The 27304-nt window shown below is 42.8% G+C and overlaps 1 protein-coding gene across 2 annotated transcripts in view; it reads left to right on the top strand.

The window, feature by feature from the left end:
• The window catches only part of ANKRD13A (ankyrin repeat domain 13A), a 69087-nt gene that overhangs the window by 9154 nt on the left and 32629 nt on the right, over positions 1–27304 (top strand). For both annotated transcript variants that reach the window (XM_068239187.1, XM_068239194.1), the window contains 8 exons: positions 3745–3877; positions 8814–8938; positions 12818–12863; positions 13050–13193; positions 18501–18690; positions 22116–22182; positions 22350–22431; positions 22892–22953. In XM_068239187.1, the coding sequence (XP_068095288.1) occupies positions 3745–3877; positions 8814–8938; positions 12818–12863; positions 13050–13193; positions 18501–18690; positions 22116–22182; positions 22350–22431; positions 22892–22953 (849 nt within the window). The remainder of the gene's footprint in view (positions 1–3744; positions 3878–8813; positions 8939–12817; positions 12864–13049; positions 13194–18500; positions 18691–22115; positions 22183–22349; positions 22432–22891; positions 22954–27304) is intronic.

The following is a 27304-nucleotide window of genomic DNA, read 5'->3' as shown; positions in this document are numbered from 1 at the left end:
TACACATGGCGCTTGTACCACGTGATGTCATGCATGTGCCATTTTTCTAGCACTTCCTGCTGCCCAAATGAAAACGCAAAATTGTTTTGCACGCTTCATAATCTACTGTAAGGACTCTTTGTAAACTACTGCAAAACCTCTCATTCCTTTATATTGCTTGAATATCTCAATATTGGTAAAATTGATGTCACCTTTAGTGACATGACGAGATAGACGTGTATGTACAATGCATAGCACACAAATATGCTGTGATGCTTTTCTTCTTTCTCTGCCTGAAAGCATTCATATTCTACTATGCAACTCCAGGCACATGCTCAACAGTGGTCTTTTAGAGCTTGTTCACACTGCAGGTGTGTTCAGCTTTTTTGCACCTGCGTGCGGTTTTTAAAAAAACGCCCCCGACTGCGTGGACAATGAATGTCTGAGAAGGTTCATATCAGCGCGGGTCATGCGCTGTCCGTTCAGTAAAGCGGTACATGGACCAGTTTTGAGGCAATTCCACCTCAATGGAAAGTATAGGAGCAATGCAAAACGCTCACAAAATCGCTTTGTGTAGCGTTTGCGATTTTTAAGACTAAATACATGGTATGTATTTTTCGGGTCAAAGAGTTGACTTCCTGACTTGCGTCAGGGAATGAATTACAAAACCACTGGGAAGAAAAAACGTAGAAAACCGCTAAGCACAAAAATGAATCGCCCACCCAAGCGCCGGAATCGGGGAAAAAACCCTCAAACAGCCCAATACGGACGGACATGCGAGCCGATTGCAATGTGAACAAGGCCTTATGCAGCACAATTATCAAACAACTTTTTTTGTGAAACGAGCAAAAAAAAAAAGTTGTTTGCCATTGTTCAAACAACTGATAAGATGTAAATCATACAGTTATCAATGTGTAGCAACGCAGGGGGATTGGAGTTCAATCATTCAGCATAAGCCATACGATACTAAAGATATGCAATCCTTACAGCCATGTAAAAATATTAGCACAGCATATTAAAGCCTGTGTGGTTTTTACATTATTCTTGGACATAGAATAATAATTCTACATGTGACTGTGGCCATGCCCAATCTGGTCATTAGTTCCCAATCGGCACTTATGAACCATCTCAGAGAGGAACAAACCAATTTTATCCTAACTGTGTACATACACAAGCAGAAGTATTTATTATGTTTGCAGATTTTATATCCTGATTGTTACTTTTTATGGATGTTACAGCCGGATCTTTATTCATGGCACGGTTATGACCAACTGTTATGCTGGGAATACACGGCTCGATTTTGAGCTATTTAGATGGCTCGATAGATAATTTCCGACATGTCCGCTCTACCGCCCGATCGTTTCCGCGCTCGATTCTGCATGGAGGATAATGGGAAAAAATAAGAAAAACGAGCGGAAGATAAGAGAATCGCCTGCAGAATCGAGCGCGGAAAGCGATTGGCCGTGGAATCGAGCCGTGTACGCCCAGCATTAAGGTCACCATGGATTTGAAACTTGTATCTTATTTTTTTTTTGGCAGGTGGTAAATCGCAGATATCCTTTACCCACTCTGCATTTTAGCCTAAAGGTACATACACACATCTGGATGAAAAAATAAAATAAAATGACCAGTCGTTTGGACTTCAAATCGGGTGTGTGTACAAACGATCGTTCAGCTGATAACGCTGGTTTTGACCAATCCACCAAGCGGATCCGTCAAAACCAGCGTTATCAGCTGAACGACTGTTAGTACAAACGCCCGATTTGACGTCCGAACGACCGGTCGTTTGGAAAAATCAGCCGTGTACGCACCTTAAGATCCACAAACTAAAGATACATTCACACTTTAACTTTAGTGTTCTGGGTGACAGGAATGGTTACTATACAGACAGGCTGCTTTGCTGTTTCCTGTCATGCCTTTCTACCAGGGCTGTGGAGTCTGAGTCGGAGTCATGGAGTCGGGCCATTTTGGGTGCCTGGAGTCGGGAAAAAATGCACAGACTCCGACTCCTAATAAATTTGTAACTGTAATTAAAATAGAAAATATGATAAAATGTTCTATTTCTCAGATAATAGTCATTAAAAATAATGTGTGTATATATACAGTAATACCTGTGCTTAGTCCACAAAAATGAAATAAACCAGTCAAAATTAGTTACTTGTGCTGCTTCAATAAAGCAGTCCCCGTATTTTTAAGGTCAGATATACATATCTGATTGTGACTGTATATATGATGTGTACACAGGAATCTCATATATATATATATATATATATATATATATATATATATATATATATATATATATATATATATATATATATATATTAAATAACATCCATGCTGTAAGAATAAAGCCTGATGTGTAGCTGTGTCACTAATAGAGATGGTCAACGAGATGGAAATAATTCTGCATTGATGCTGATTTATGCAAATGTATTCACTCCCTTTGCTGATGAAATCAAATAATGTGATATGTTATTAAAATTTGGTTTGGTCCTCCAGCCCCCTTCAGGCTAATCAGTCCCTCGCTGTCCTCCACCACCCGGATCTACTGCTATGAGTCCTGGTAATTCAGCCAGTCAGCGCTGTCCGGCCGCATGCCGCTCCCACAGCCAGGAACATTCTGCACCTGCGCAATAGTGCTGCACAGGTGTAGTATGCTCCTGGCGGCGGAGTGTGTGCATGCGCACTACGCCTGACTGGCTCAAGTACCTGGACTCATAGCAGAAGATCCAGGTGGTGAAGGACATAGAGGGACTGATTATCCTGAAGGCGGCTGGAGGAAGCCCCAGGTATGTATAAAACTTTAATTTCATCTGTCTCAGGTTTACTTTGTTACACAGTAGTACTATACTCTACATATGCACTCCCCACAGAGCTGCAGGGAATCCACTGAGAATGCTGTCTACATTGAACACAGAGGTGTTGTCTGTTTACAATCTCCTCATTCCCCTGCAGAGTACCTGCACATCATTCTTACATGTACCCACACTTACATTGCCTAGGGCCTGATAGATGTTCTTTGTTCCGGTTTGTACCTTTTACAAGTACTCTTACCAAGGACTAGTTTTAGTCTAAAGGGAATAAATATAGTAGTCTACATATCCTTCTCACTTCAGTTGTCTTGTAAAATTCCTAAGCGTTGGCAGTTAAGAGACGAATTTCATGTTACATACTTTTAATCAACAAAATTGTAATATGCAAATTAGAGGAGTCGGAGTCGTGGAGTCGGTGGAATCCTAAACTGAGGAGTCGGAGTCGGTGGATTTTTGGACCGACTCCACAGCCCTGCTTTCTTCTGTACCAAGTAGCTGGGGCGGCGGAGTAGAATCAGAAAGTGCCCTGGCATGTGGATAACTAGAATATAATAATAGAACTGGTCATTAGGGCGCAATGGATTACGTAACATTATCTGTGACAACGTGGAACACCCATACTTATCCCTGATTAAATTTTTGTACACACCTTACATGGAAATCAGTGAAAAATTGACAATGGATTGCCAGGTTTTCAACCCAAAACAGGTGGTAAATGATGGCTTTCTGGCATTTTTAAGGGTTCTCGAGACAATTTTGAGTGATCAACACTGTGCAGAAATCGTCTGATGCCTAATGGACACCTGAAGTGAGAGGGACAAAAAGTTACATACCCCCCTCAGTAGTGGGAAACCTCTGGATGGTTGTTGTGTGCAGAAGGCGTGGCATCTTACTGTTTGTAACTTTGAAATTGTTTCAATTTCAAATGTATTTATTATTTCATTTATAGGATATTGAAGAACTGGATCCACGAGGCAGAACACCATTACATCTGGCTGTTTCTCTTGGGCATTTAGAATCTGCTAGGGTCCTTTTGAGGCATAAGGCAGATGTCACAAAAGAAAATAAAGATGGCTGGACAGGTAAACTCTTGCGTTACAAACTATCCTTTTGCTGTACTAAAAGCACAGTCTGAAAATGGTGTACAGTATCATGGCTGCTAGTGGAAGATGAGGGCATTTTAAAGCGGAATATAACCCTGCATTTCAACTTTGCTCTAAAACATTATTTACAGCATATTATATGCAACCAGCTTTTTTTTTTTTTTTTTTTTTTTTTTTTTTTTTTTTTTTACACTAGACCAGCATTGGAAAGGTTAAACATAGAAGTTTAAAGTTCCGTGGAGAGATATGCAGAAGTTCAGATAGATACATTTTAACTAAATAGAATGTAACAAGTTATAAATTTACACTCTTTGGCTGTCCTCCAACTCCTTCTCAGTCAGAGAGATGAGTCACATTCAACACTTAGATACATTTATGTAAACAAAATGTATCTTTGTCAGCTTCGGATGCGGCTTCAGAAATCTAAAGGAACTTTAAAGCTGTGTGTAACCCTTCCAATGCTGGTCTAGTAAAAAAAAAAAAAATGCTGGTTGCATATAATATATACTGTAAATGTTTTAGAGCAAAGTTGAAATGCAGGGTTATATTCCGCTTAAGTATGCTATTTATCACTGAAAATGCATTACACCTTTGATTTATTTTTAGTTATTATTGGTTGTTATAACCATAAACTTTCTAGCCTGATTGTTGTTTTTTGTACATACTCTGCAACCGCCAGGTGTTTGAAGTTGTTCGAGTTTACTAGGAAATACAGTATTACTTTACTTTATTACTTTACATACTTATTTATCACCACTTCTGATGCACATCGATAAACTGGACAAACAACCACACATTCTGCTAATGCCTGGTCCGGGTGAGTCGGTTGTTGTCCTGGGGTGCCGGAGGGAGGGGGGGGGGGGGGGGGGGCAGCACAGGCACAGCGGTAGAGGCAGCTGGGTGTATACAGACAGAGCAGAGTGAGAGGTAAGTAACTCACCATCCGAGCCAGGGGAGACGCATGGGGTCTGGCTTTTTCTTTGGGGTCCTGGTTTCCATAGCTGCAGGAAGTTTATCACGTGACCTTCCAAAACCAGCGGTTTGCGCGATGACTGATGCCAAAGCAGCTATTATAGTACAGGAGCCCGAAGCGAGAGAGAAAGAAGGCCATATTGTGTGTCTTTCCTGGCCCGGATAGGGAGTTACTTACCTCTTGCACCCTGTGATAGGGGTGGGGGCTCTGGCTGTCTATACTGAGATGACCTATACTGTGCAGTGTTCTCCCCAGGCTCTTTTAGCCCGGTGTGGTACCCGGCTAATTTTGGTGAGCACTTGGCTGTCAGCTCCCCTCCTCATCATTTCTCCTATGCTGTAAGAGCTGTGCAGAGAAACTCCGGCCCTGCATTCTCTTGCTGCGTACCACCCGGCTACTTAATATTTTTTTATTTTTTTTTCCCATGCCACCCGGTTGGAAAACATTCCTGGGGAGAACATTGCTGCGGGGACCATCTGGCTGCCAATACTGGGGCTAATTCCATCTGGCTACCAATACTAGGGGAACTACGTCTGGCTAACAATACGAGGGGGGCTATTTCTGGCTACCTATACTGAGAGTACCTGGCGGGATAGGAGGGAGTTCGAGCAGAGTGGACCGTGAGCTATCTGGCTTGGACAGGCTTGCAGGACAGATAGGCCTAACCTTAGGGATCACAGGAAGGAACTGGCTGGCAGGAGAAAAACCCAGGAGGCAGCGGACAGGCAGGGGGAAGAAACTGACAGCTAGGATCCCAGAAGGAGTACTGACTGACAGGGTAAGTCCCAGAGATACTAGCGGTCAGGGGTAATCCTTGGGAAGGGAGCTGACAGGCTAGGAACCCAGGAGGGAACGGACAGACTGGAGGAAACCCTGGAGTGCTGTGGTGAATGGAGGGAACTGACGGGCAGGGGGAATACCCAGGGAAGCTGCAAGTGACTGGGATAATTCTGGAGTGAACTCGCAGGCTGAGGGAATCCCCAGGGAAGATGCAGGTGACTGGAAGTGCAGGCTGGGAAACATGGATGGGTAGCAGACAGGAGTCTGACAGGGAGTGCAGGAATCCTGGTTAGGCTACAGGCAGGCTAAATCAGGCAAACAGGCAGGTGTAGCAACGGAATTAGCCCAAAAGGGGAAACTACTTGGAAGGGAGATCCAGGTAGTAGGAAAGCCAAAAGGGAGATGACCTGGAGGGGGAATGGGATGGAATGCCGTGGCTGATGACCAGGGATGCAACAGCAATGGGGAGTGAGGAGTGCAGGGTTTAAATACCCCACCTTTCAATTAGGGAGGATGCAGTACCGCCTATGGCCACTGCAACATAAAGGCAACAGAGAACGCTGAACCTGGAAGCATGTCGGGTCAGTGTCCTCCGCCATGCGGGGAATACAGAGCGGAGCTGCGTGGGACTCGGCGGCTGGAGTGAAACGAGCGATCGTTACACTCCGTCGCCATTGCAAGAGGAGTCAGTGTAGGAATGAGGTGAGGTAATGAGCCTGACTTTAACTAATAACCCTTTATTATTTCTATCAGAATCGTTTATTTGTGGCACCTACAAAATGTAATGCAATTTAATGATTGCATTAATTTTGCGTCCTCCAATTATTCTACCCCCTTAGGGCTCATGCACATGAACCGTTTAACAATTAGTGTGTGTGGTTCATGTGACCTTCAGTTGCTGTGCAATGCAACCCAGTGATGGAGGTGGTAAACACAATTGTCAGTGGTGGACACATGCTGCAGCTACTCTGTATTCAGTGGATGATGCATGTAACTCATTGCAGGTGCCTACTCCCCACTTAAACCTCCTACTCCTGTACAGGGACTGTTGTTCACAGGGATCTGGACTCCATCCTTCCGAGGACAGTAATGCTGGGCATACACGAGTCGATCCGGCGGCTCGATTAGCCGCTGGATCGACTCCCGCCAAGTCTCCGCGCGCGCCCGAATCCCCGCCGGCGCGCTTATCTTCCGCTTATTCGCCGCTATTGTCCGCCCGCGGGTATCGAGCGCGGAATCGATACCTGCGGTGATCGGACACGTCGGATATTATCAATCGAGCCATCAGCGGCTCTATTGATAATAAACGCGCCGTGTATGCCCAGCATTTGCTGCTTAGTTCTGTACAGATCTGCGGCTAACTTGCAGACTAGCAATGTGTTCTGTTGCTGTGGTGAAGGACGGAGAGCTAATGGTGCACTTTTGATAATTTCTCACAAGTGACAGACTGCAAAAATGAAAAAATAAAATAAAAAAAGTTTGGGCTTTAAAGGGAACCTAAACTGAAGGGGATATGGATATTTCCTTTTAAACAATACCAGTTGCTTGGCACTCCTGATCTCTTTTTCTGCAATAGTGACTGAATCACACACCTGAAATAAACATGCAGCTAATCCAGTCGGACTTCAGTCAGAACACCTGATCCGCATGCTTGTTGAGGGGCTGTGGCTAAAAGTATTAGACACAGGATCAGCAGGAGAGTCAGGCAACTGGTATTTTAAAAGGTAAAATCCATATCCTTCTCAGTTTAGGTTCCCTTTAACTTAACCCCCTAAGTAAATCTGGCACTGATCTTATGCCTAGTACACACCATACAATTTTCTGTTAGGGCCAATTTCCATTAGCCACTGCGTGCAGCTGCTGACCGGATCATTTAGAAACAGCCTTATCAGTCTGCAGACTGACTGTACACACACTGTACTGTCGCTAGAACGCCCGCTTAGCGGGAGGGTCTGACGGACCCGTCGTTCCCTTTAGTACAGCGTGTGTACGAGCCTTTACAGAAAATTGTATGGTGTGTACTAGGCATAACTCCATAGTGGTGTTGTCAACCATTAATTTGAACGAAGGTAATTCCACAGTTAAAGCGGATCTGTGATGGAAAACTACATATAACAAGTAACTTGTCTATATATGTTATCTAAAGTTTAAAGAGAACCAGAGATGAAGCAACCTCATGTATTTTACCTTATAAATCAGTGGGAACATGACAGTAAACACCTAATCTGCTCTTTGTTACATTGTTCTCTGTTTAATTTGCCTGTTATCACCTCTAAGATAAGAATCCCGACTAAGCAGTCGGTCTGGCTTTGCTACAGAATAATTATAGCTGAGACTGTGTTCTTTGCTGTCTTCAAGTCCAAGCCTGCCCCCTGCTGGCTTTGCTCAGGAATCATTATAGCTGAGTCATTATAGCAAAGCCAGAATCAATGCTCAGTCCGGGATTCTTATCTCAGCTAGATAACAGACACTTTTAGCAGTGAGGATGGAACAGAGAGCAGGGTAAATGTTTTCTCTAATGTTCCCACTGATTTCTATGGTAAAATACACAAGGGTGCTTCGTCTCTGGTTCACTTTAAAGAGACTCTGTAACATTAAACGCCCCTGCGGGGTAATCACCTCGGGTGGGGGAAGCCTCGGGATCCTAATGAGGCTTCCCACGCCGTCCTCTGTCCCACGGGGGTCTCGCTGAAGCCCTCCGAACAGCCGGCGACAGACCCGACTGTGACTTCAATATTTACCTTTGCTGGCCCCCTCTCCTCCTTCCTCCTCCCCTCTGCCTCTGAAACCAATGGCTAGTAACCTCCTCCTCCTCCTGCCCAGACTGAGCTCCCATAAGCCCTTGTTACAGTGCCAAGGCACAAAAGGAGCTATAGGTGATGCTTGTTTAGTTTATAGGGAATTAGAGTATTAAAACAAAACAAAAAAAGTATTAGGCTTGAGAAATGCCCTATAAACTATATGAAAGGAACACAATTATGCAATGAGTAAAAGTTTATCTCCGATCCACTTTAATTCCTCTTTATTGAAGATTGTTGAGTAACATCCATATCTGCAAAATGAATGTGCATCAACATAAGCTGTCTCGTAATTGGGTGCTATTTGTCAAGTAGATAAGAACCGATCACTGTGTCCTAACTTCTTGTTTTTTTTCATCTGTAGTTTTGCATGAGGCTGTCAGCACAGGAGATCCAGAGATGGTTCAGATGGTCCTGCAGTACCGAGAGTTTCACAAAGCATCCACAGCACTTGGAGGCGTACCTGAACTGCTTAAGAAAACGCTGGAGGTAGCATTGCTCCTTAACTCGCCTACATGTGACCAGATGTTGCTAGACTTCTGTTACACTGACTTTGTCACAGCTGTATAGACACGTTACGTTGTGTGGCTTAAACAACTACAGTGAAAATTATGAAATGAATAAAATTAGTTTTATATAATATTTAGCCAGTGTTTGCCGATTGTGAAATCTCTCCTCACCATGATTTACTTTCTAAAATTTATCACAGGTGGCTACATCTTTAGTCCTGTCAGGGGCAGCTCTGCAGAATGTTAGTTTCTGAGAATTCCAAAGCCAGTGAAAATAATGCCTGGTCTCCCAGAATGCTCTGGGAGGGAGAATTCCATATACCGTATTTTTCGGAATATAAGACGCACTTGTTCTTCCCCCAAACTAGGGGGAAAAAGTGGGTGCGTCTTATATTCTAAAGGTACGGTATTTGGGCCCCAAAACATACTTACCGGTTCCTGCAGCCGCGATCCTGTCCTCCTCCGTCTTTCTGCCGCCATCCAAGGGTCATCTGAGGGTCCCAGCTGTGGTCATCTGAGGGTCCCAGCCATCCCATCCAGAATCCCGGCTCTTCAGTGTCCCAGTCGCCAGATAGTCTTCACTGCAGACAGCAGCCATGCGGTAATCACGCGCTGCTGCCTCGCCGACATCCTCCATGGTAACGGCGTCCTCTTCCTAGTTACAGTGCCCCCTTCTGTGTGACGAGCGGCGCATGTGCGCCGGGTCACGCATGACTTCAGGCGCACGTGCGCCGGGGTCACGCATGACGTCAGGCGCACATGCGCTGCTCGTCACAGAAGGGGGCACCGTAACTAGGAAGAGGACGCCGTTACCATGGAGGATGTCGGCGAGGCAGCAGCGCGTGATTACCGCATGGCTGCTGTCTGCAGTGAAGACTATCTGGCGACTGGGACACTGAAGAGCCGGGATTCTGGATGGGATGGCTGGGACCCTCAGATGACCACAGCTGGGACCCTCAGATGACCCTTGGAAGTCGGCAGTCAGGCGGAGGAGGACAGGATCGCGGCAGCAGGATCAGGTGAGATGCTGCAGGGGCAAAGTGTAGTGTAGTTTGTGTTGGGTGCAGGATTTAGTTAGTGTAGTGTAGTTTGGGTTTCTACAGGGGTTACTTAGTGAAGTGTAGTGTAGTTTGGGTTGGCTGCAGGGGTTAGTTCGTGTAGTGTAGTGTAGTTGGTGGGGGCAGCAGGGGTAAGTGAAGTGTAGTGTAGCAGGATTTAGTGTAGATGAGCAGTTCAGCTTAGATAGAGACAGTTTTGGGGGGTTTAAAGGTCCATAAGACACCCCTGCAACATAGACGCACCTAGGTTTAGTTTTTTTTTTTTACTGATTTTTGCCTTCTAAATCTAGGTGCGTCTTATATGCCGGAGCGTCTTATATTCCGCAAAATACGGTAGCTAAACAGCATAGGCTAAGCATCACTGGGAGGGTGGGGTTGCGTACCGATATATAGATATAGAAAGTGTTTGGTGCTGAAACCAGGAAACTTAGCATAAAACTAGGTATGCTGTATAATTTCTGCAGTCCACTATATGTCGCCACAGTGCCTCTTTAAGGCAGAATTGCATTATAGTGTAGCATAATATCTGTTCCCAACTTCTTATTGCCCATATAGCAAACTCTGCAGTGTCTTGAACTAATTATACCCACAGGTTGGGTCAAAGGGCAGGGGGCAGGAAATTTGTGGAGCAGTGATTTGTAGTAAAAAAAATTCCAGATAATAGCACTTACAGCAAATTATGATTTTAAATATAACTTGCAAACAGAACACTCCTCACTCCTACATGCCTGTGACAAAGTCCTTGATGACAAAATGTGTAGGTGGGAAAGTGGTGATTACTGTGATGTGAGACAGTGACTTCACATGCCAGCTCTTGCCTCTTTTTGCTTGCTGCACATGTAATTATAATTTTATTCTAAATGAAATGCTTTGGAAGATTTTGTGTTATAAAGGTTTAAGCACCATTTGCAAAATATGTTTGTGAAGAGTAATTGCTGAAGATAATGGAACTATGATGAGAGCCACTGTGTATTACTGCAATTGCAGATCATTCGGGTGGAGCAGGGTCAATTTTACATTTTAATTTTTTTTTTTTTTTTTATTTAATAGAAAATCAACAAGGTGGATGAGTGCTTATCAAAGTGTATTTTGAGGCTACATCTTTATTCTGAGTGACTATATGTTTTGTACACTGATTATCTGATTATCCACAACATTAAGGGCCCGTTTCCACTGGAGCAGAAACCGCTCCGTATCCGTAGAGTTTCCCCGCACACAAATCGCGTCGGGAAACTCTGCCATAGGGGATAATGGCGCCGCCGTCCGAATCGCTTGCGCTAGCGATTCGGCCGGTACTAGCCTGCGAATCCCATAGCCGTGCATGGCTCATGGGATTCCCCTGCCATCCCGGAAGTGCCGCCGCGCGCCTCCCTGACACGTGCGGCACAAGTGGAAACGGACCCTTAAACCACTGACCTGTGGAGTGAATAAAGCTTTGTGACAATGCTACCTGTCAAGGGAACAGTTAGTTGTTGAACATAATGCATCTGAAACCAGAAAAATGGGCAAAGGTCTGAGTGACGTTGACAAGTGCCAAAAAAACTGCAGGTCTTGTATGCTCTTTCTTGTACGCATTAGTTGGTACCTACCAAAAGTGAACCGGTAACCAGGTCATGGGCACTGAAGGTTCCTTAATTCTCATGCAGCAGAGGCTTCCCTGGTCCAATTCCACAGAAGAGCTGCTGTAATGTGGGAAAACCATAATGCTGGCTATGAGACGTGTCCGAACATACAGTGCATTGCAACCTGCTGTAGACCAGTCATTTCCCCTGTTCACAACCAAAAGCACCTAAAATGGACATATGAATGTCAAGACTGGACCACGAATAAAAGGTGTCAGATGAATTTCATAACTGTTCCCCCAAATTTCATTCTGATTAGATGTATATGGGATAGCAGTAGAGTAAAAGTAGGAACTTTTGAGTCAGGATGATACCATTTATTGGCCAAGTTAGCCAATAAATGGTATCATCCTGATTCAAAATGTTCTGTATAAATGGGACGTGATACAAAACAAATCTGATCTATAAAGGCCCAATCTTACAACTTGTCACTTAAATTTGGCTGAGCTCAAGAAACAAAATTCCTGGGACAGTAAGGTTGTACCTGAGCCCCTAAGCCTGGCATGCCATACTGTCCCAGTACTTCCACCCTTTTGCACCAATCAAAGTTGGGGAGGGCATGTTGCATCGGGCAAATTGCATATTTGGAGGGCATTTGGAAATGCAGGTTCAGAATATACAGCTGTTGCCCTGTATGCAGCATTAATGACAGCACTTGAAGAAAGATTATTATTGATATATAAAGGGCCAATATATTGTGGTGCTGTACAAAGTAAGAAACATGAGGTACATAATACATACAGTGGTATATACCAAATCTAGACCCTGGTAAAGAAAAATATACATACATACATACATACATACATACATACATACATACATACATACATACATACATACATACATACATACATACATACATACATACATACATACATTAGACCCAGTATGGTAATTAGTGGCAAATGTTACGTGATGAATGAAGAGTATAACACATTCCTAGACACAATCTAAAGTAAGGGGGGGGGGGGGGGCAAGAGGTGGGGTAGTATACAATTTGGATACCTATAGGCAATGTGGTGGTGTACTTGGTTTGGAAATAATGGATTGGTCCACCAACCAATCATCATTTGTGTGACTATTATATGCCATAGTCCTGAGCATTTCTTTTCACTGCACTTAATTTTATTTGTTTATCTGTTTGTTTGTTTTTTTTAAAGTTTTTGTTGTTTATTTTAGGCTTCTGATTTTTATGTGGAAATGAAGTGGGAGTTTACAAGTTGGGGTAAGCTTTTCTCTTGAAAGTTGTAATTTCACTTTCTAGCCTTGGCTGTATCCTGAATTGGGTGCACATAAAGGGTTGTTGTGTTGTTTTGTTTTTTGGGGGGTGCTTTCCAGGCATATTGTGGGGTTGTTTTTAAGGTCCCAATGATTTCTCTGCTAATCTTTATCCACTTTGAATGTCTTTCAGTTCCTCTACTGTCCAGAGTGTGCCCCAGTGACATCTGTAGAATATGGAAAAGCGGTGCAAAACTTCGAGTTGATGCTACGCTGCTGGGATTTGAGAATATGAGCTGGATTCGAGGAAAGCATAGCTTCATATTTAAAGAGGAAGGTGAGCTATAAAACTGTCTTCTTGTGGGTTTTGGTAGCCATTTTGCGTGATACCTCTTTTAAACAGTGACTCTTTGTGGTTTAATGCCCTAGTTTACCCTCTATATTTTTATTGTTAGTAATGGTAACGCTCTAGTGAATGGTACTTCCTTTTTAGCAGAGTGAACCCACCTCCACCACCCACTACTGCTAAGAGTAGTAAAACTAAGCTAAAAAAAAAAAACTGAGCAGGGTAATTTCTCAAAGCAGTTGATTTGTGCTATTGAAATAAACACTTCATATTCATAAACCTATTGTGTGCTTTGCTGAACATCTGCACTTACATATCCATATAAAGGAAGACCTCTCTTACCTGCTTGAGGTCTTTAAGTTGCTCATCACTTACTGGTACTTCTTCTGAACTTTAAAGTCTTTCTTCTTCATGAAGAAAGGCTTTCTACTGCAGGAACTCTGGAAAATGTAATGTACAATCTGTTCTTTCTACTTTGTGTGTCAAATGGACACCGGATTCTCTCGGGAACTAGGGATGATCCATGATATGCAAATACTTCAAGTTTATGCAAATTTATGTACATTTTTATGCAACTATATGCCGCTTGAAAATTAGCCAATCAAGTCCCACCCAGGATTAAATTGAATGGTCCAGTTTCAAGCTACATATATTTGCATAAAATGTACATAAATTTGCATAAATTTGGAAGTATTCGCATATCATTGATCATCCCTATCAGTCACCAGCATAAAGCTATATTGTTAGTACAGTACTGTGCAAAGGCTGGGAAGAATTTCCTTAAGCAATCTGTATTTTTAAAGAAAATCTATATTGGACTTAATACCAATGTACTTTTTAAAGAACACCAGAAATGCCTCCTACTTGCTTGATTAGTTTAATACTGTCAACTACACTTAACAAATTTGGTCTGACACTGGTCTTGGCACACTTCCTGGTAGATGAGGAAATATTCAAACATGCGTTAGGCCTAATTACTTCAGTGCACACTGGAGTGATGCAAGGACAGCAGCTGCAGAAGGGCTCATTTTTTCAGATGCTGGTTGACAGTGTTAGAATTTGTACACGCCAGACAGAACTTGGTTGAGGTCCTTTTTTTTTTGGATTGACTTAGGCAGAGAATTCAGCAGGTGTACATGTGCCTCTCCAGCATGCTGTAGGTGTGGTCTGTTTCCTGTTGGTTTAGAAGTGGACGGTGCGTATTGGGCTGTATGGAAGAGTCGGAAGCATTGTAGATCAAGCTGCTATGAAAGACAAGTGAGGCAGTCAAGAACCTGTTGCTAGGCAATCACTGCAGAAAAAGTGGGATTGGGGGAATTTTTTGTGGGGAACAGCATGACCTGGTATCTTCTGCAGCATTAGAAAAGCTTGTATGAAGTCTATCTTGATATATGATTGTAACACTTTGCTATACTGTGGAACGATCTCTGTCGCACACAGTGTTTTGCAGTGTCATTAAATTTGTCACCATACTATGGTTTACTATAAATAATGCATGTGATTATGAAAGGTTGCAATTTCTAATTTTACACACCATCTAAAGCATGAATAAGAGATTTGACAAATGTAGTAATTTTTGTAAACTCTAAAGTCCCAGTCACACGATTAGCGCTTTTCTGAGTGCTTTGTGATTGATTAGCGCTTTTAAAAAAAATCTCTCCCGATCACTTTCATTAAAATCGCTACAATATCGCGTATGCGAAAATCGCTGCGATTTTAATGAAGGTGAATGGGAGCAATTTTTTTTTTTTTTACTGCTAATCAATCACAAAGCACTCAAGAAAGCTCTTATAGTGTGAATGGGCCCTTAGGTTAATCTACCAGGGGTCATATAACAATATAATCCCTAACACTCTCTCATACACTCCCCTAATTATTAGGAACACCATACGAATACAGTGTTTGTCCCTCTTTCGCCTTCAGAACTGCCTTTAATTCTGATTCAACAAGGTGCTGAAAGCATTCTTTAGAAATATTAGCCCATTTTTGATAGCAAAGCATCTTGCAGTTGGTGGAGATTTGTGGGATGCACATCCAGGGCACGAAGCTCCCATTCCATCACATCCCAAAGATGCTCTATTGGGTTGAGATCTGGTGACTGTGGGGGCCATTTTAGTACAGTGAACTCATCGTCCTGTTCAAGAAACCAATTTGAAATGATTCGAGCTTTGTGACATGGTGCATTATTTTGCTGGAAGTAGCCATCAGAGGATTGGTACATGGTGGTCATGAAGGGATGGACATGGTCAGAAACAATGCTCAGGTAGTCCGTGGCATTTAAACGATGCCCAATTGGCACTGAGGGGCCTGAAGTGTGCCAAGAAAACATCCCCACACCATTACACCACCAGTCTGCACAGTAGTAACAAGGCATGATGGATCCATGTTCTCATTCTCTTTACTCCTAATTCTGACTCTATCGATCCTCCTCAGACCAGGCAAAACTTTTCCAGTCTACAACTGTCCAATTTTGGTGAGCTCGTGCAAATTGTAGCCTTTTTCCTATTTGTAGTGGAGATGCGTGGTACCCGGGGGGGTCTTCTGCTGTTGTAGCCCATCCGCCTCAAGGTTGTGCATGTTGTGGCTTCATAAATGCTTTGCTGCATACCTCGGTTTTAACAAATGGTTATTTAAGTCAACATTGCTCTTCTATCAGCTTGAATCAGTTGGCCCATTCTCCTCTGACCTCAAAGCATCAACAAGGCATTTTCACCCACAGGACTGACACATACTGGATGTTTTTTCCTTTTCACACCATTCTTTGTAAACCCTAGTAATGGTTGTGCGTGAAAATCCCAATTACTGAGCAGATTGTGAAATACTCAGTCCGGGCCGTCTGGCACCAACAACCATGCCACGCTCAAAATTGCTTAAATCTCCTTTCTTTCCCATTCTGACATTTAGTTTGGAGTTGAGGAATTTTTTTTAACCAGGACCACACCCCTAAATGCATTGAAGCAACTGCCATATGATTGGTTGATTGGAGAACTGCATTAATGAGAAATTGAACAGGTGTTCCTAATAATCCTTTAGGTGAGTGTATACCAGCACCTGATCTGCAGACTGGACCTCTTTTTATGGGAGTAAGGGTAAGTAGTTTGGGCCTTCCTGTAATTGCAGTTACAGAATGGTCCATAGTGTGGGAGATGCAGACATAAGAACCCAAAACTTTTCTGTGAACCTACTTGTACGACCAGTTGCCTAAATAACATTATTCCTCTAAGGTTCTGATCTGACAGTTGTTGCACTGCAATTTCCTCCTGTATGCTCAAAGCATTCACAAAATATAGGGGTTAAAATGTCTGAGATCAGATATACTGTAAATAGTCCTGTGTAAAATCAAACAATGGCAAAAAGGCTAGTGATTGTCATGGTGGTAGTAGTCCTGTGTGGGAGCAGGAGTCTGGGATGGCTGGGTAGGTGTGTACCGGGTTTTATGGGTACTTGGAGCATCCAGGAGGATATTGTAGTGTGTTGCTACACAATGCATACATGTTCAGTTTCATTGTCTCTTGTGGTCTGGATGCATTTGTGTGGAAATGCATCCAACATTAGACGCGATAAGCACTCCAGTACTTTTACAAAGCATCCAGCAGCATAGAGGACACGGGAGTCTATGCAAAAGCAGGGATGCATTGTACGTGTCCGTTAGGTATCTGGTGTTCACTGTTATTTTGTTCCATCAGATATTTAAGGCATGTTCCATAGGTTGAATGTTAAAATTTGCACTTAAAGTGGATCCAAATTTTTTACACATTTCATAATTGTGCCCCTTACATATATTTTATACCTCAAGCCAAATACATTTGGAGGATGAGGCATTACCAGCCGGGAGCTCCTGAGATTTCAGAGGCAAGAGGGCGGAGAGGGGAGTGGAGTTTTCACAGGCTGAGGGGTGTGGTGATGCAGAGCAGCTTGTCTGTGTAATGATAAGCAGAATATGGCTGCTCTCATTTGATCACAGGAAGAAATGATAATATGCTGTTGAAGCTGTTTGTTTACACAGTAAATCTGGCTTCAATCTAAAGTCTAGATAAGATAGATAGATATAATATATATCTCTCTATCTATCTATCTCTCTATCTATCTCTCTCTCTCTTTCTCTCTCTCTCTCTATATATATATATATATATATATATATATATATATATATATATATATATATATATATATATAATCTATCTCTATCTCTATCTCAGATTGTTTTGCCATATATACACCAGCTACTTGCTATAGGTTTGTTTTTTTTTATCTTGGATCTGCTTTAAGTTTAAAGGGGACCTGAGATAAAAAAAAACTAACCATAGCAAATAACCTGTATTTATCTTACCTAAAGTTTTTTTTTTAGATGGTTTATACAGTAAATCTAGCTGCAGACAGCTTCAACCGCATATGATTATTTCTTCCTTCGATCAAATGAGAGCAGCCACATTCTACTTGTCATTACACAGGCAAGCTGCTTCGCATCTCCACCCCCTCAGCCTGTGAAAACTCCACTCCCCTCTTTCCCATGCCCCTGAAATCTCATGCATGTTTCAGCAAAAGCGTCCTCTTCCCCAGGCTAAACTCCCTTGAGCACTTGCAGCTTGGGAATCAGAATGCCTAGGCACTGGGGGCGTGGATACATTTATTTACATGCAATTAGGTAATGAATAGAATAAAAAAAATTGGGGGGGGGGGGGGGGGGGAAGAATGCCCAATAAACTATATGTAAGGGGCAGAAAAATGAAGGCTTCAAAAGTTTGTCTCGGATCCACTTTCATTTCCAGCTGTAAAATGGGAAAAGTGCAGTGGTGAACATTTTTAAAGAGACTCAGATGAGTCAAGTGGCCGTTTTTGTATTTGTTTTTTGTATACTTACCCGGGACTTCCTCCAGCCCCATAAGCATGGATGTGTCCCTCGCCGTCCTCCTGAATGCCTCCGTTAAGCCGCAATCTTCTCCGGTATACGGCTCAGTGACGTCAGCAGGGGGCCTTCTGCGCATGACCCCGGCTGAAGTCACTCAGTCAGACTGAGCCGAGTACCGGGAGTTGAATGTGGCTGAACGGAGGATTCCGTGAGGACTGTGGGAGGACGCGAGGGACACATCCATGCTTATGGGGCTGGAGGAAGCTCCCGGGTAAGTTAAAAAACAAAAACGGCCACTTGACTTATCTCTGAGCCTCTTTAAACAAGGAACTGTAATTTGTCATCAGGTTTGGCAATCATCCTAGGTAAAGCTACTGTTTTGTTGAAGGGCTTTTTAAATCTGATTTCCCAGTTTGTGCAGTGAAGAAACAGACTTCCAATGTCCACAGATAACTGGGCTGAGCTGATGGAAGTCAACCATGACGACCGTACTGTTACAAAGGAACGTTTTGACATCTCCCAGGAAATAGAGGGCATTACACTGGATTCCATGCAGCCAGCAGAGCGGGAAGTTAGCAAGAGGCTTACCTCTCCTGTTATTAACACCTCTCTGGACACCACATCCATAGCCTTTGAAAGGTAAGATTGTGTCTGTGTGATACTAGTGTGCAGACCTCTTATCCTATTTCAACAGCTGCTTAAAAAATTCTTGAGGCAGAGCTTTGTTCTGCAGGACTGAAAGCAGAAATCAGTTCTCAGGAGCCCTAAATGGTATGATTGTGCAGCCATTAGCATGGCCTGCCATAGTCTGTTTACCCTACATGGCCATATTTGCCCACAAATCCTAAACCATACCAATTTTTACAGCAGTCTATTTCAGTCTGTGCAATGGTTAGTTTGCATAAATTGAGCAGTGTTGCTCTGGGAGACATCTCAAGCTCACTCCAACTTGAATTATCGCAAATTCTTTCTGTTTTAGGAAAGCAAACTTTTGTCAGGCTGTATTTTGTAATGTTAATGTGATCTTTAGTAAATCTGTGTATAGGGATTCACTGTCAGGTGTGTTGAGTAAAGGCACAGATGCTTTTTCTTACTATTGAGAGTCTTTTTTTTTTTTTTTTTTTTTTTTTTATTTAGACACTTGAAAATCCTCGAGTGAGTTCTGAATAATCAAGTCCATAGTTGAACTTCAAACAGCTGCATGAACACATTGACTAAAACGACATAACAGATTTTAACTGCAGTGTCACCTACTGGTGATGACTGATATTAGAGTGTTTTTGTTAATTGAAATGGCTTTAGAAAAATGACACTACTAAAACTATATTTATTTTTTTATGCAGAGCATAAAGAGTAAGGTCGAGTTAGCAGCAAAGAATGGGTTTTACTTGGTGTTTGGCAGTGGATAAGGGGAAAGTTTGGGGTAAAGCTAAGGAGGTGGATTGGTGTTTTTAGAGGAGCCCTTAAAGAGACTCTGTAACATTAAAAACCTCCCCTGGGGGGTACTCACCTCGGGTGGGGGAAGCCTCCGGATCCTAATGAGGCTTCCCACGCCGTCCTCTGTCCCACGGGGGTCTTGCTGCAGCCCTCCGAACAGCCGGCGACTGTGCCGACTGTCAGTTCAAGATTTACCTTTGCTGGCTCCAGCGGGGGCGCTGTGGCGACTTTCGGCACGGAAATAGACGGAAATACCCGATCTTCGTCGGGTCCGCTCTACTGCGCAGGCGCCGGAAACTTGCGCCTGCGCAGTAGAGCAGACCCGACGGCGATCGGGTATTTCCGCCTACTTCGGCGCCGACAGCCGTTAGAGTGCCTGCGCAGGAGCCAGGAAGGTAAATATTACGTCACCGCTGCACGGAGGGCTGCAGCGAGACCCCTGATGGATGGACGGCGTGGGAAGCCTCATTAGGATCCGGAGGCTTCCCCCACCCGAGGTGAGTACCCCCCAGGGGCCGTTTTGTCGTTACAGTTCCTCTTTAAACAAGGATAGAAATAACCATTTAAAGCTGTTCTATCCACCAAATAATGTTACCATCCTGTTCTAGTGTCCTAAAAAGAACAATGTGAATCATTTGGCATTGCAGACCACTATGGAAAGGTAATTTTAACGCAAGCCTGTGACATGGAGGAAGCGGTTAAATCTGGATACTTACATCTGAGGTGGTAAGCCTCTGAATGGTCCTTGTAGCTCACGGTTCCTCCACAGGACCCTCTTCTTCTTGAGGCCATGCCCCGTCCTTGTACAAGTGCATCCACATTGGTCATGCGGGAGTAAGTCCCGCACATGCCCCGTAGAAAGAAGCACTGAGGGAATAAGCCATGCGCAAGCAGCCTCGTTCCACTTGGCAGCCATGGACCTTACTCACTCATGCCCAGTATAGATGCTATTGTATATGATGGAAGCATGGTCACGAGAAGCCTATTTGGCAAACTCTTGAGTAGAATGAGGTACTCTGCACTGTAATGGTGGGCTGCAGGAGGATGACTGCAGTCTCTGGGCTATCCAGATGCTTCCCACCAGGGCTGTGGAGTCGGGGCAATTTTGGGTGCCTGGAGTCGGGGAAAAAATGCTACGACTCCTAACGAATTTAAACTGTAATTAAAATAGAAAATATGATAAAATGTTCTATTTCTCAGATAATGGTCATCATAAATAATTTATACATACAGTAATAGCTGTGCTTGGTCCACAAAAAAATGAAATAAACCAATCAAAATTAGTTATTTGTGCTGCTTCAATAAAGCAGTCCCCGTATTTTTTAAGTCAGATATACATATCTGTTTGTGACTGTACAGTATATAGGATGTGTACACTCTTATATATACTAAATAACATCTGTGCTGTAAGAATAAAGCCTGATGTGTAGCCGTGTCACTAATAGAGATGGTCAATGAGATGGAAATAATTCTGCGTTGATTCTGATTTATGCAAACGTACGCACTCTCTTAATATGATTCTGAACGGGATTTCCATTAGGGCTTCCCCGTCGCCATGGCGACGGGCGTGATGACTTCACCGACGTCATGGACGTCGTGATGTCAGAGGGAGTCCCGATCCACCCCTCAGCGCTGACTGGCACTGATTGGCCTGCAAAACATTTTTTTTTTTTTACTAGATCAGCATTGGAAGGGTTAAACACAGAGGTTTTAAGTTCCGTGCAGACGTTCAGATAGTTACATTCTATTTAGTTATATGTATATATTTAGAAATGTTACACACTCTTTGGCTGTCCTCCAACTGAGAGAGATGAGTCACAATAAACACTTAGATACATATTTGTAAACAAAAAGTATCTAACTCAACTTCGGATGCGTCTGCAGAAATCTCTAGGGACTTTAAAGGGAAGGTCCAAGCAAAAAAAAATGAGATTCACTTACCTGGGGCTTCTACCAGCCCCATGCAGCCATCCTGTGCCCTCGTAGTCACTCACTGCTGCTCCAGTCCCCCGCTGGCAGCTTTCTGACCTCGGAGGTCAGGGCCAAATTGCGTACATTTTTACACATTCCCGCTAGTGCAGGATCATTAACACATACATTTTTACGCGTTAGTGGTGAAACGTGTAAATTTTTGTTCCTGTACTAGCTGGAATGCGTGAAAATGTACGCAATGTGGCCCTGACCTCCGAGGTCAGAAAGCTGCCAGCGGGGGACTGGAGCAGCAGTGAGTGACTACGAGGGCACAGGATGGCTGCATGGGGCTGGTAGAAGCCCCAGGTAAGTGAATCTCTTTTTTTTTTTTTTTTGCTTGAACCTTCCCTTTAAAGCCCTGTGTAACCCTTCCAATGCTGGTCTAGTAAAAAAAAAAATGCTGGTTGCATATAATATACTGTAAATAATGTTTTAGAGCAAAGTTGAAATGCAGGGTTATATTCCGCTTTAAGATTTTCGTGACAGTAACTCTTTAACTTATGCTTGGGTGAAACATAGTTTTCCCTCTATTCCCTTTGGGTACCCTTTGGTATTTAAAAAAAAAAAAAAAAAAAATTCAAAATGACTTGCATATCTGTGACCTATTGTAGTAATTTAAGTGGAATTGCTACTCAAGCAGATGTATCTCTTTTCAGAACCAAGGCAGGATTTTGGGGCTGGAGGACTGATAAAGCCGAGAGTGTGAATGGTTATGAAGCAAAGGTAAATATACGGTAGCAAGAATTGTCTTGTATAGTACTATAAATGCAGTGTCCAGTAGTCAGTCTGCTGTTGTCTTTAGTATAACATCATTGTGTTGGATTCATTACAGCTGCTTTGGTCACATTCCTTTTTGTCTCCCCTTTTTTTTTTTTTTTTTTGCTTGCAAGGTTTACTCCGCAAATAACGTCAATGTTGTCACAAAAACAAGGACGGAACATTTAACTGAAGATGAAAAGTCACGGTATAAAGGTATCTTACTTATTTCATCTATTTTGTGGTCGTACAAGAATCAAATTTAGTTTTGACTAGTAAAAATGTACATTTGGCTTATTCATTCATTTTTGATTGGCCAATTTGACCTCTTCCATGTAGTATCATTGCCAATGAATTTTGAATACTATGAACAGATTGTGTATGTAAGCTCTCAAACTACATGAAAGTGGTAAAATTGGCCAATCAAATATGGATGTTTGTATGCGCCCCAAGAAATTTAGTCTGCACCACTAGCTAACCATTAACCATACCTTTTTAAATCTGCTTATTACTAACTGATGGCAGCTTATTCAGATTGAACACCAGTATGCTTTAGACTGCTGTATGGCTGAAAAGGGCATTGGAAGCTGAGTGAAATCATTGTGGAATGCTATAGCACGGTCATATTTGATTTTCTAATTTATGGGATTTTTATTTTTTATTTATTTTTTTTTAGCCGACAGAAACTTTTTGGAGTCTATACTGGGCACGGTAGAGCACCAGTTTGGAGCTCAAGGGGTAAGTGAATTAATTGATGTTGTACCAGGGTTTGTAAATGTGGCCATACATTGCAGGCTGTCTGCTGAAACTGCAGTACTGTTTCTGCAAACTACAAGCCTAGTAAATGCCTGCAACTCATCTCAAGTAATTGAGTTGTTTTTTGTTTTTTTTTGGGGGGGGGGGGGGTGATTTACCCAAGTACAAACCACAATTGACTGTCAGCTGAGCAGCTTGTGGAAAGGACAGGGTGGGCAACAGGAAGGCGGGATCTGCAATAGGAAATTAGTCTCTTTTGGGAATGGCTCTCCAGTATGCCTGATGTTCAGTGACTTGTCTGCAGATGTCAGGGACACCTGACACGCTAGAAAGGCACCAGGAATGTTCAGGAACAATTGGTTGAATGCCAAAAGGTACAGGTGTGTATGATCTCATACTTGGGATGTTACACAGAAGTGATTATGTATTTGCTTTTATGTTCTTAGAAGACAAATTTGTACTTTGATGTGCAGTCCTGATTGGTAGGGATGATCAATGAGATGCAAATATTTCCGAGTTCATGCAAGATTATGTTCATTTTGTATACAAATTTATGAAGTTTGAAAATGGACCAATCCAGTTCCACCAAGGTATACATTGATCTATTTTCAAGCTACACAAATTTGCATACAAAATGTATATAATCCATGCAAGAACACTGAAATATTTGCATGTGATTGAACGGGATGTTCAATTTGGTTTCCCAAAACTGAAATGGACATTTTGGAAAGGGAGAATACAGTTCTGTGCCTTTGCGGATCCTACACAACACATTTCAGAAGGGACTGAAGCTGATTTGAGAGAGCTATTTAAGGCACTACACTAAATACCTCTAGCAGATCCGCAAAACGCTAGTGGTTTTTGAAGCATATTTTTCCAGTAACCCTCCAGGACAGGTATACTACGAGATTTGGCCCCTCCCAGGAAACATCCACTTGGTCTCTCTAAGTTTAGACCCACCGCAGGTGTCCGGCAGTATGGATGTTTCCTGTTCCCTGGAACAGGTCTCTCTGTAAGGTGTCCGAGTCCTGGAGAGCCTGGGTGGCTAAGGGCTTTGGGCATGCTGCTGGGGATTTATGCTGACCGATAAATGTGAAGATCAGTAGTGTGGAACCAGTGGCTTACCTCCCTCAAACGCATGGTGTTCAGGTGATGGCGGCAGGGGGAAGGCTGTAGCGAAGACGCTCTTTTGGCAGAGGCCGCTGGCACTGTTGTTGGACGCTGAGGGAGACAAAAGCGGTAGGCGGAGGCCGTGTGCATGGTTTCCCTCAACCAAGATGGCGGCACGGACGTTTCCGGGGTCGCCGTGACGTCACTTCCGCACGCCAGAAATTGAAGAGCTACAGCGGTTCGGCGTTCACTCTCATTATCCATTAAACTGTGTGAGAGATGAACGCTGCTCAGGAGGCTGGGATTCAAGGCAGGAGGCCAAGAAGGATACCAAAGCCGACAAGCCTAAGGGCTTGTTTCCACTGTTGCAACGCGATTTCGGCCGCATTCCGACGCTTGTAAAAACGCATGCGGATGAGTTTCCGCATGCGTTTTTACCCGCGATTTCGCATGCGATTTCGCATGGCAGGGTGCCATGCGAAATTAACCATGACACTGCCAGGGCTAAATAAAATTGAAAAAGGTGCGAAATCGCGGGTAAAAACGCATGTAACAAACGCATGCGTTTTTACTATTAAATACATTAGCGGCGATTCGCACGGATTCCCGACGCAGGCGAAATCGTTGGCTCTTTTGTGCGTTTTTTCACGCTGAAAAAAACGCACCTCAACAACGCTACAGTGGAAACAGGCCCATCCACTTGCATTACATGTGCGGATCTGCATGCGTTGGACGCATGCAGATTCGCGATAGTGGGAACGAGCCCTGAGACTGATCCAAACAAACAAGACGCAGGAGCGGTGAGATAAAACTGATTTGGATTCGTTTTTACAGCTAGCCTTAGCTGTTGGGGCAAAGTTTGACTAATAATTGTTTGTTTTAGCTAAAATGGTTTGTTTGACTAGGGTTATTTTTGTCTGTTTTTTCTTTCAGAGTAAATACTGCTGTTTAAACTGACAGGCCCAGGTCCAAACGTTGCCCTATATGCAATATTAAATTGCCACATGTATGTGCTAAAACTTTGTTAAGCATGCACAATTACACTGCTTAATCAGGAGTCTACTAATAAATATAAATACTTAATGAATGCAATGAGAAGTGAAATGACTGAGTTAATTAAGGCTTTCAGAGAAGCAATGGTGGCTTCAGCTACACAAGCACCTGTTAATGTTGTTACAGATAGAAATTCCTGTGCCAATTAATGTTGAAACTACTTTTTTTGCACAGGCTGGGGTGATTATAACTCCGTCAGTTATTGACAATATACCTGCTTCCGTATCGGAGGAAATTGTTAGTAATGTATCTGTTGGACCTTTGTACATAAAAAAGCTACAGCTAATAGACAGGTTTTGTCTGATTCTGAACCAGAATAATTAGAAATGGAGGATGGTTTTGATTCTGATGGTGAAGAGGAGTATGCAAAGCAAACCTGCAAGAGTTAAATTTGCATCAAGTGAAACTGAAAAGCTTTATATAATGCATTAGTTTAAAAAACTGACAAGCCACAAAGGACTTCTGTACATGAGGAATTGTATGCAGGAGTAGAAGGGGACCAACCACTAGTATTTTCTGTACATACTTCAAAGGAAAAGTATTTTTGTCTAGGGTTAAGGGAAGGTTTCCTTTTTCAGAAGAGCATAGCAAATACTGGGACAAGTGTCCTAATTTGTATTGCAAAAAGGGTGTGTGCATCAAACACCAAGTGATCCCTTATATACCGGGCTTTGCAGATAAGGCCTAATTAGCTTATTCATGAGACACTGCTCAAGCAAATCTGCATTCGCTTTTGCATGCCAGGATATGTAGGGTTTTGCCAACTAACTCACCAAAGGGCCCCAGGATCCCAAGTGTTCTAAGTTGGATGCTGTCTTTTCTTAAATTAAAATTAATTAGCTTTTGAAGGTGTTGATAATATAAAAGAGCATTCCAAAAAAAAAAAAAAAAAAAAAAGTTTGCTTTAAAGAAAACTTGGACAGCTATTGGTAAAAATTTTCGGGCTGCTGCAGCAACTACAGTAGTCGCTCGCACTTTAAATTTGGGAATGCGGCAGGTGGAAAGGCACATAAAAATTGGTGCAAGTAAAGAGGTGATCTTAAATTCTTTTACTGTGATGTTTAAAGCTATTCGCTTTATGATTGATGCGACTTCTGAATCACATTGATGACAGAGCTGCAGTGTTAGCCAATGTAGCTAGAAGGAATCTTTGAATAAAGACATGGGAAGTACTTTACCCAAAAATAAAGTGTGTACAATTCCACATTCATGAGATCGATTATTTGGGCCAGATTTGGTACAGATTCTCGAACGAGGCCAATGTCACAGCTTCAATAGAGCAGAGCAAACCGAACGCCTTGTTCAGAAGCTCTGATGCACCGTCTAAACAAAAGGGACGAAAACCAGGTGGGAGGAAGACTCAGCAATTCCTTCCACTCTTTAAATTTGCGAAATAGTACCCGTAAACGGAAAGGGTTGTATGCAAAGATATCCCTGGTCAAAAAAACTGACAGGAAAAATTCGATTGATATGGAATCGGAAGCCAATAAATACATTCATAAAACATGTAAAGTTTCTGAATGGAGTCAATTTACACAGTCTGGAATCTTCTGATTCCAGGAGGATACAGGATAAGCATCGGTCTGAAAGATGCTTATTGACATGTACTGATTGAATCGAAATCCCAGGCATTTCTGAGGTTGCAGTGAGAAACGGAAACGGAATGGATCACTTTCAATTCCGTTGCCTCTCCTTTGGAATAAAATCAGCACCCAGAATATTTACAAAAATTATTTCGTAAATAGTTGCCGAACTTCACAGGAAAGAAATTGTGTTAATTCCTTACCAGTTAATGCATCATCATAGAGGTAGTGATTACAGAACTGAATCAGAATCAGATTTTATTTCACCAAGTGCACCAAGTGCAGCAGTTACCACACTCGGAATTGTGAACTGAAAAAAGATGGATGAGTAATAAGCATAGAAAAATTTCAAATACAACCATCTCGGATAATTCTGTGCCTAGGATTTGTGATAAATTCGATGGAAAATCGTCTTAGGGGAACAAAATTGTTCAAGTTGATGAATTTAGCGTTTTGCCGGGCATACACGGCTCTGTTATTGCGCCGGATCGAGCCAGCGGCTCGATGTCAGCGCATCCTCGCTCGTGCGCGCAGATCGATTGCCGCTCGTCCCCTTCCTTATAAGCGTTCGATTCCCTGCCATTGTC

Source organism: Hyperolius riggenbachi, chromosome 1, assembly GCF_040937935.1.
Source record: "Hyperolius riggenbachi isolate aHypRig1 chromosome 1, aHypRig1.pri, whole genome shotgun sequence".
Classification (NCBI taxonomy): domain Eukaryota; kingdom Metazoa; phylum Chordata; class Amphibia; order Anura; family Hyperoliidae; genus Hyperolius; species Hyperolius riggenbachi.
Note: the sequence above shows the minus strand (reverse complement) of the source record. Positions and strands in the feature narration are given on the sequence as shown.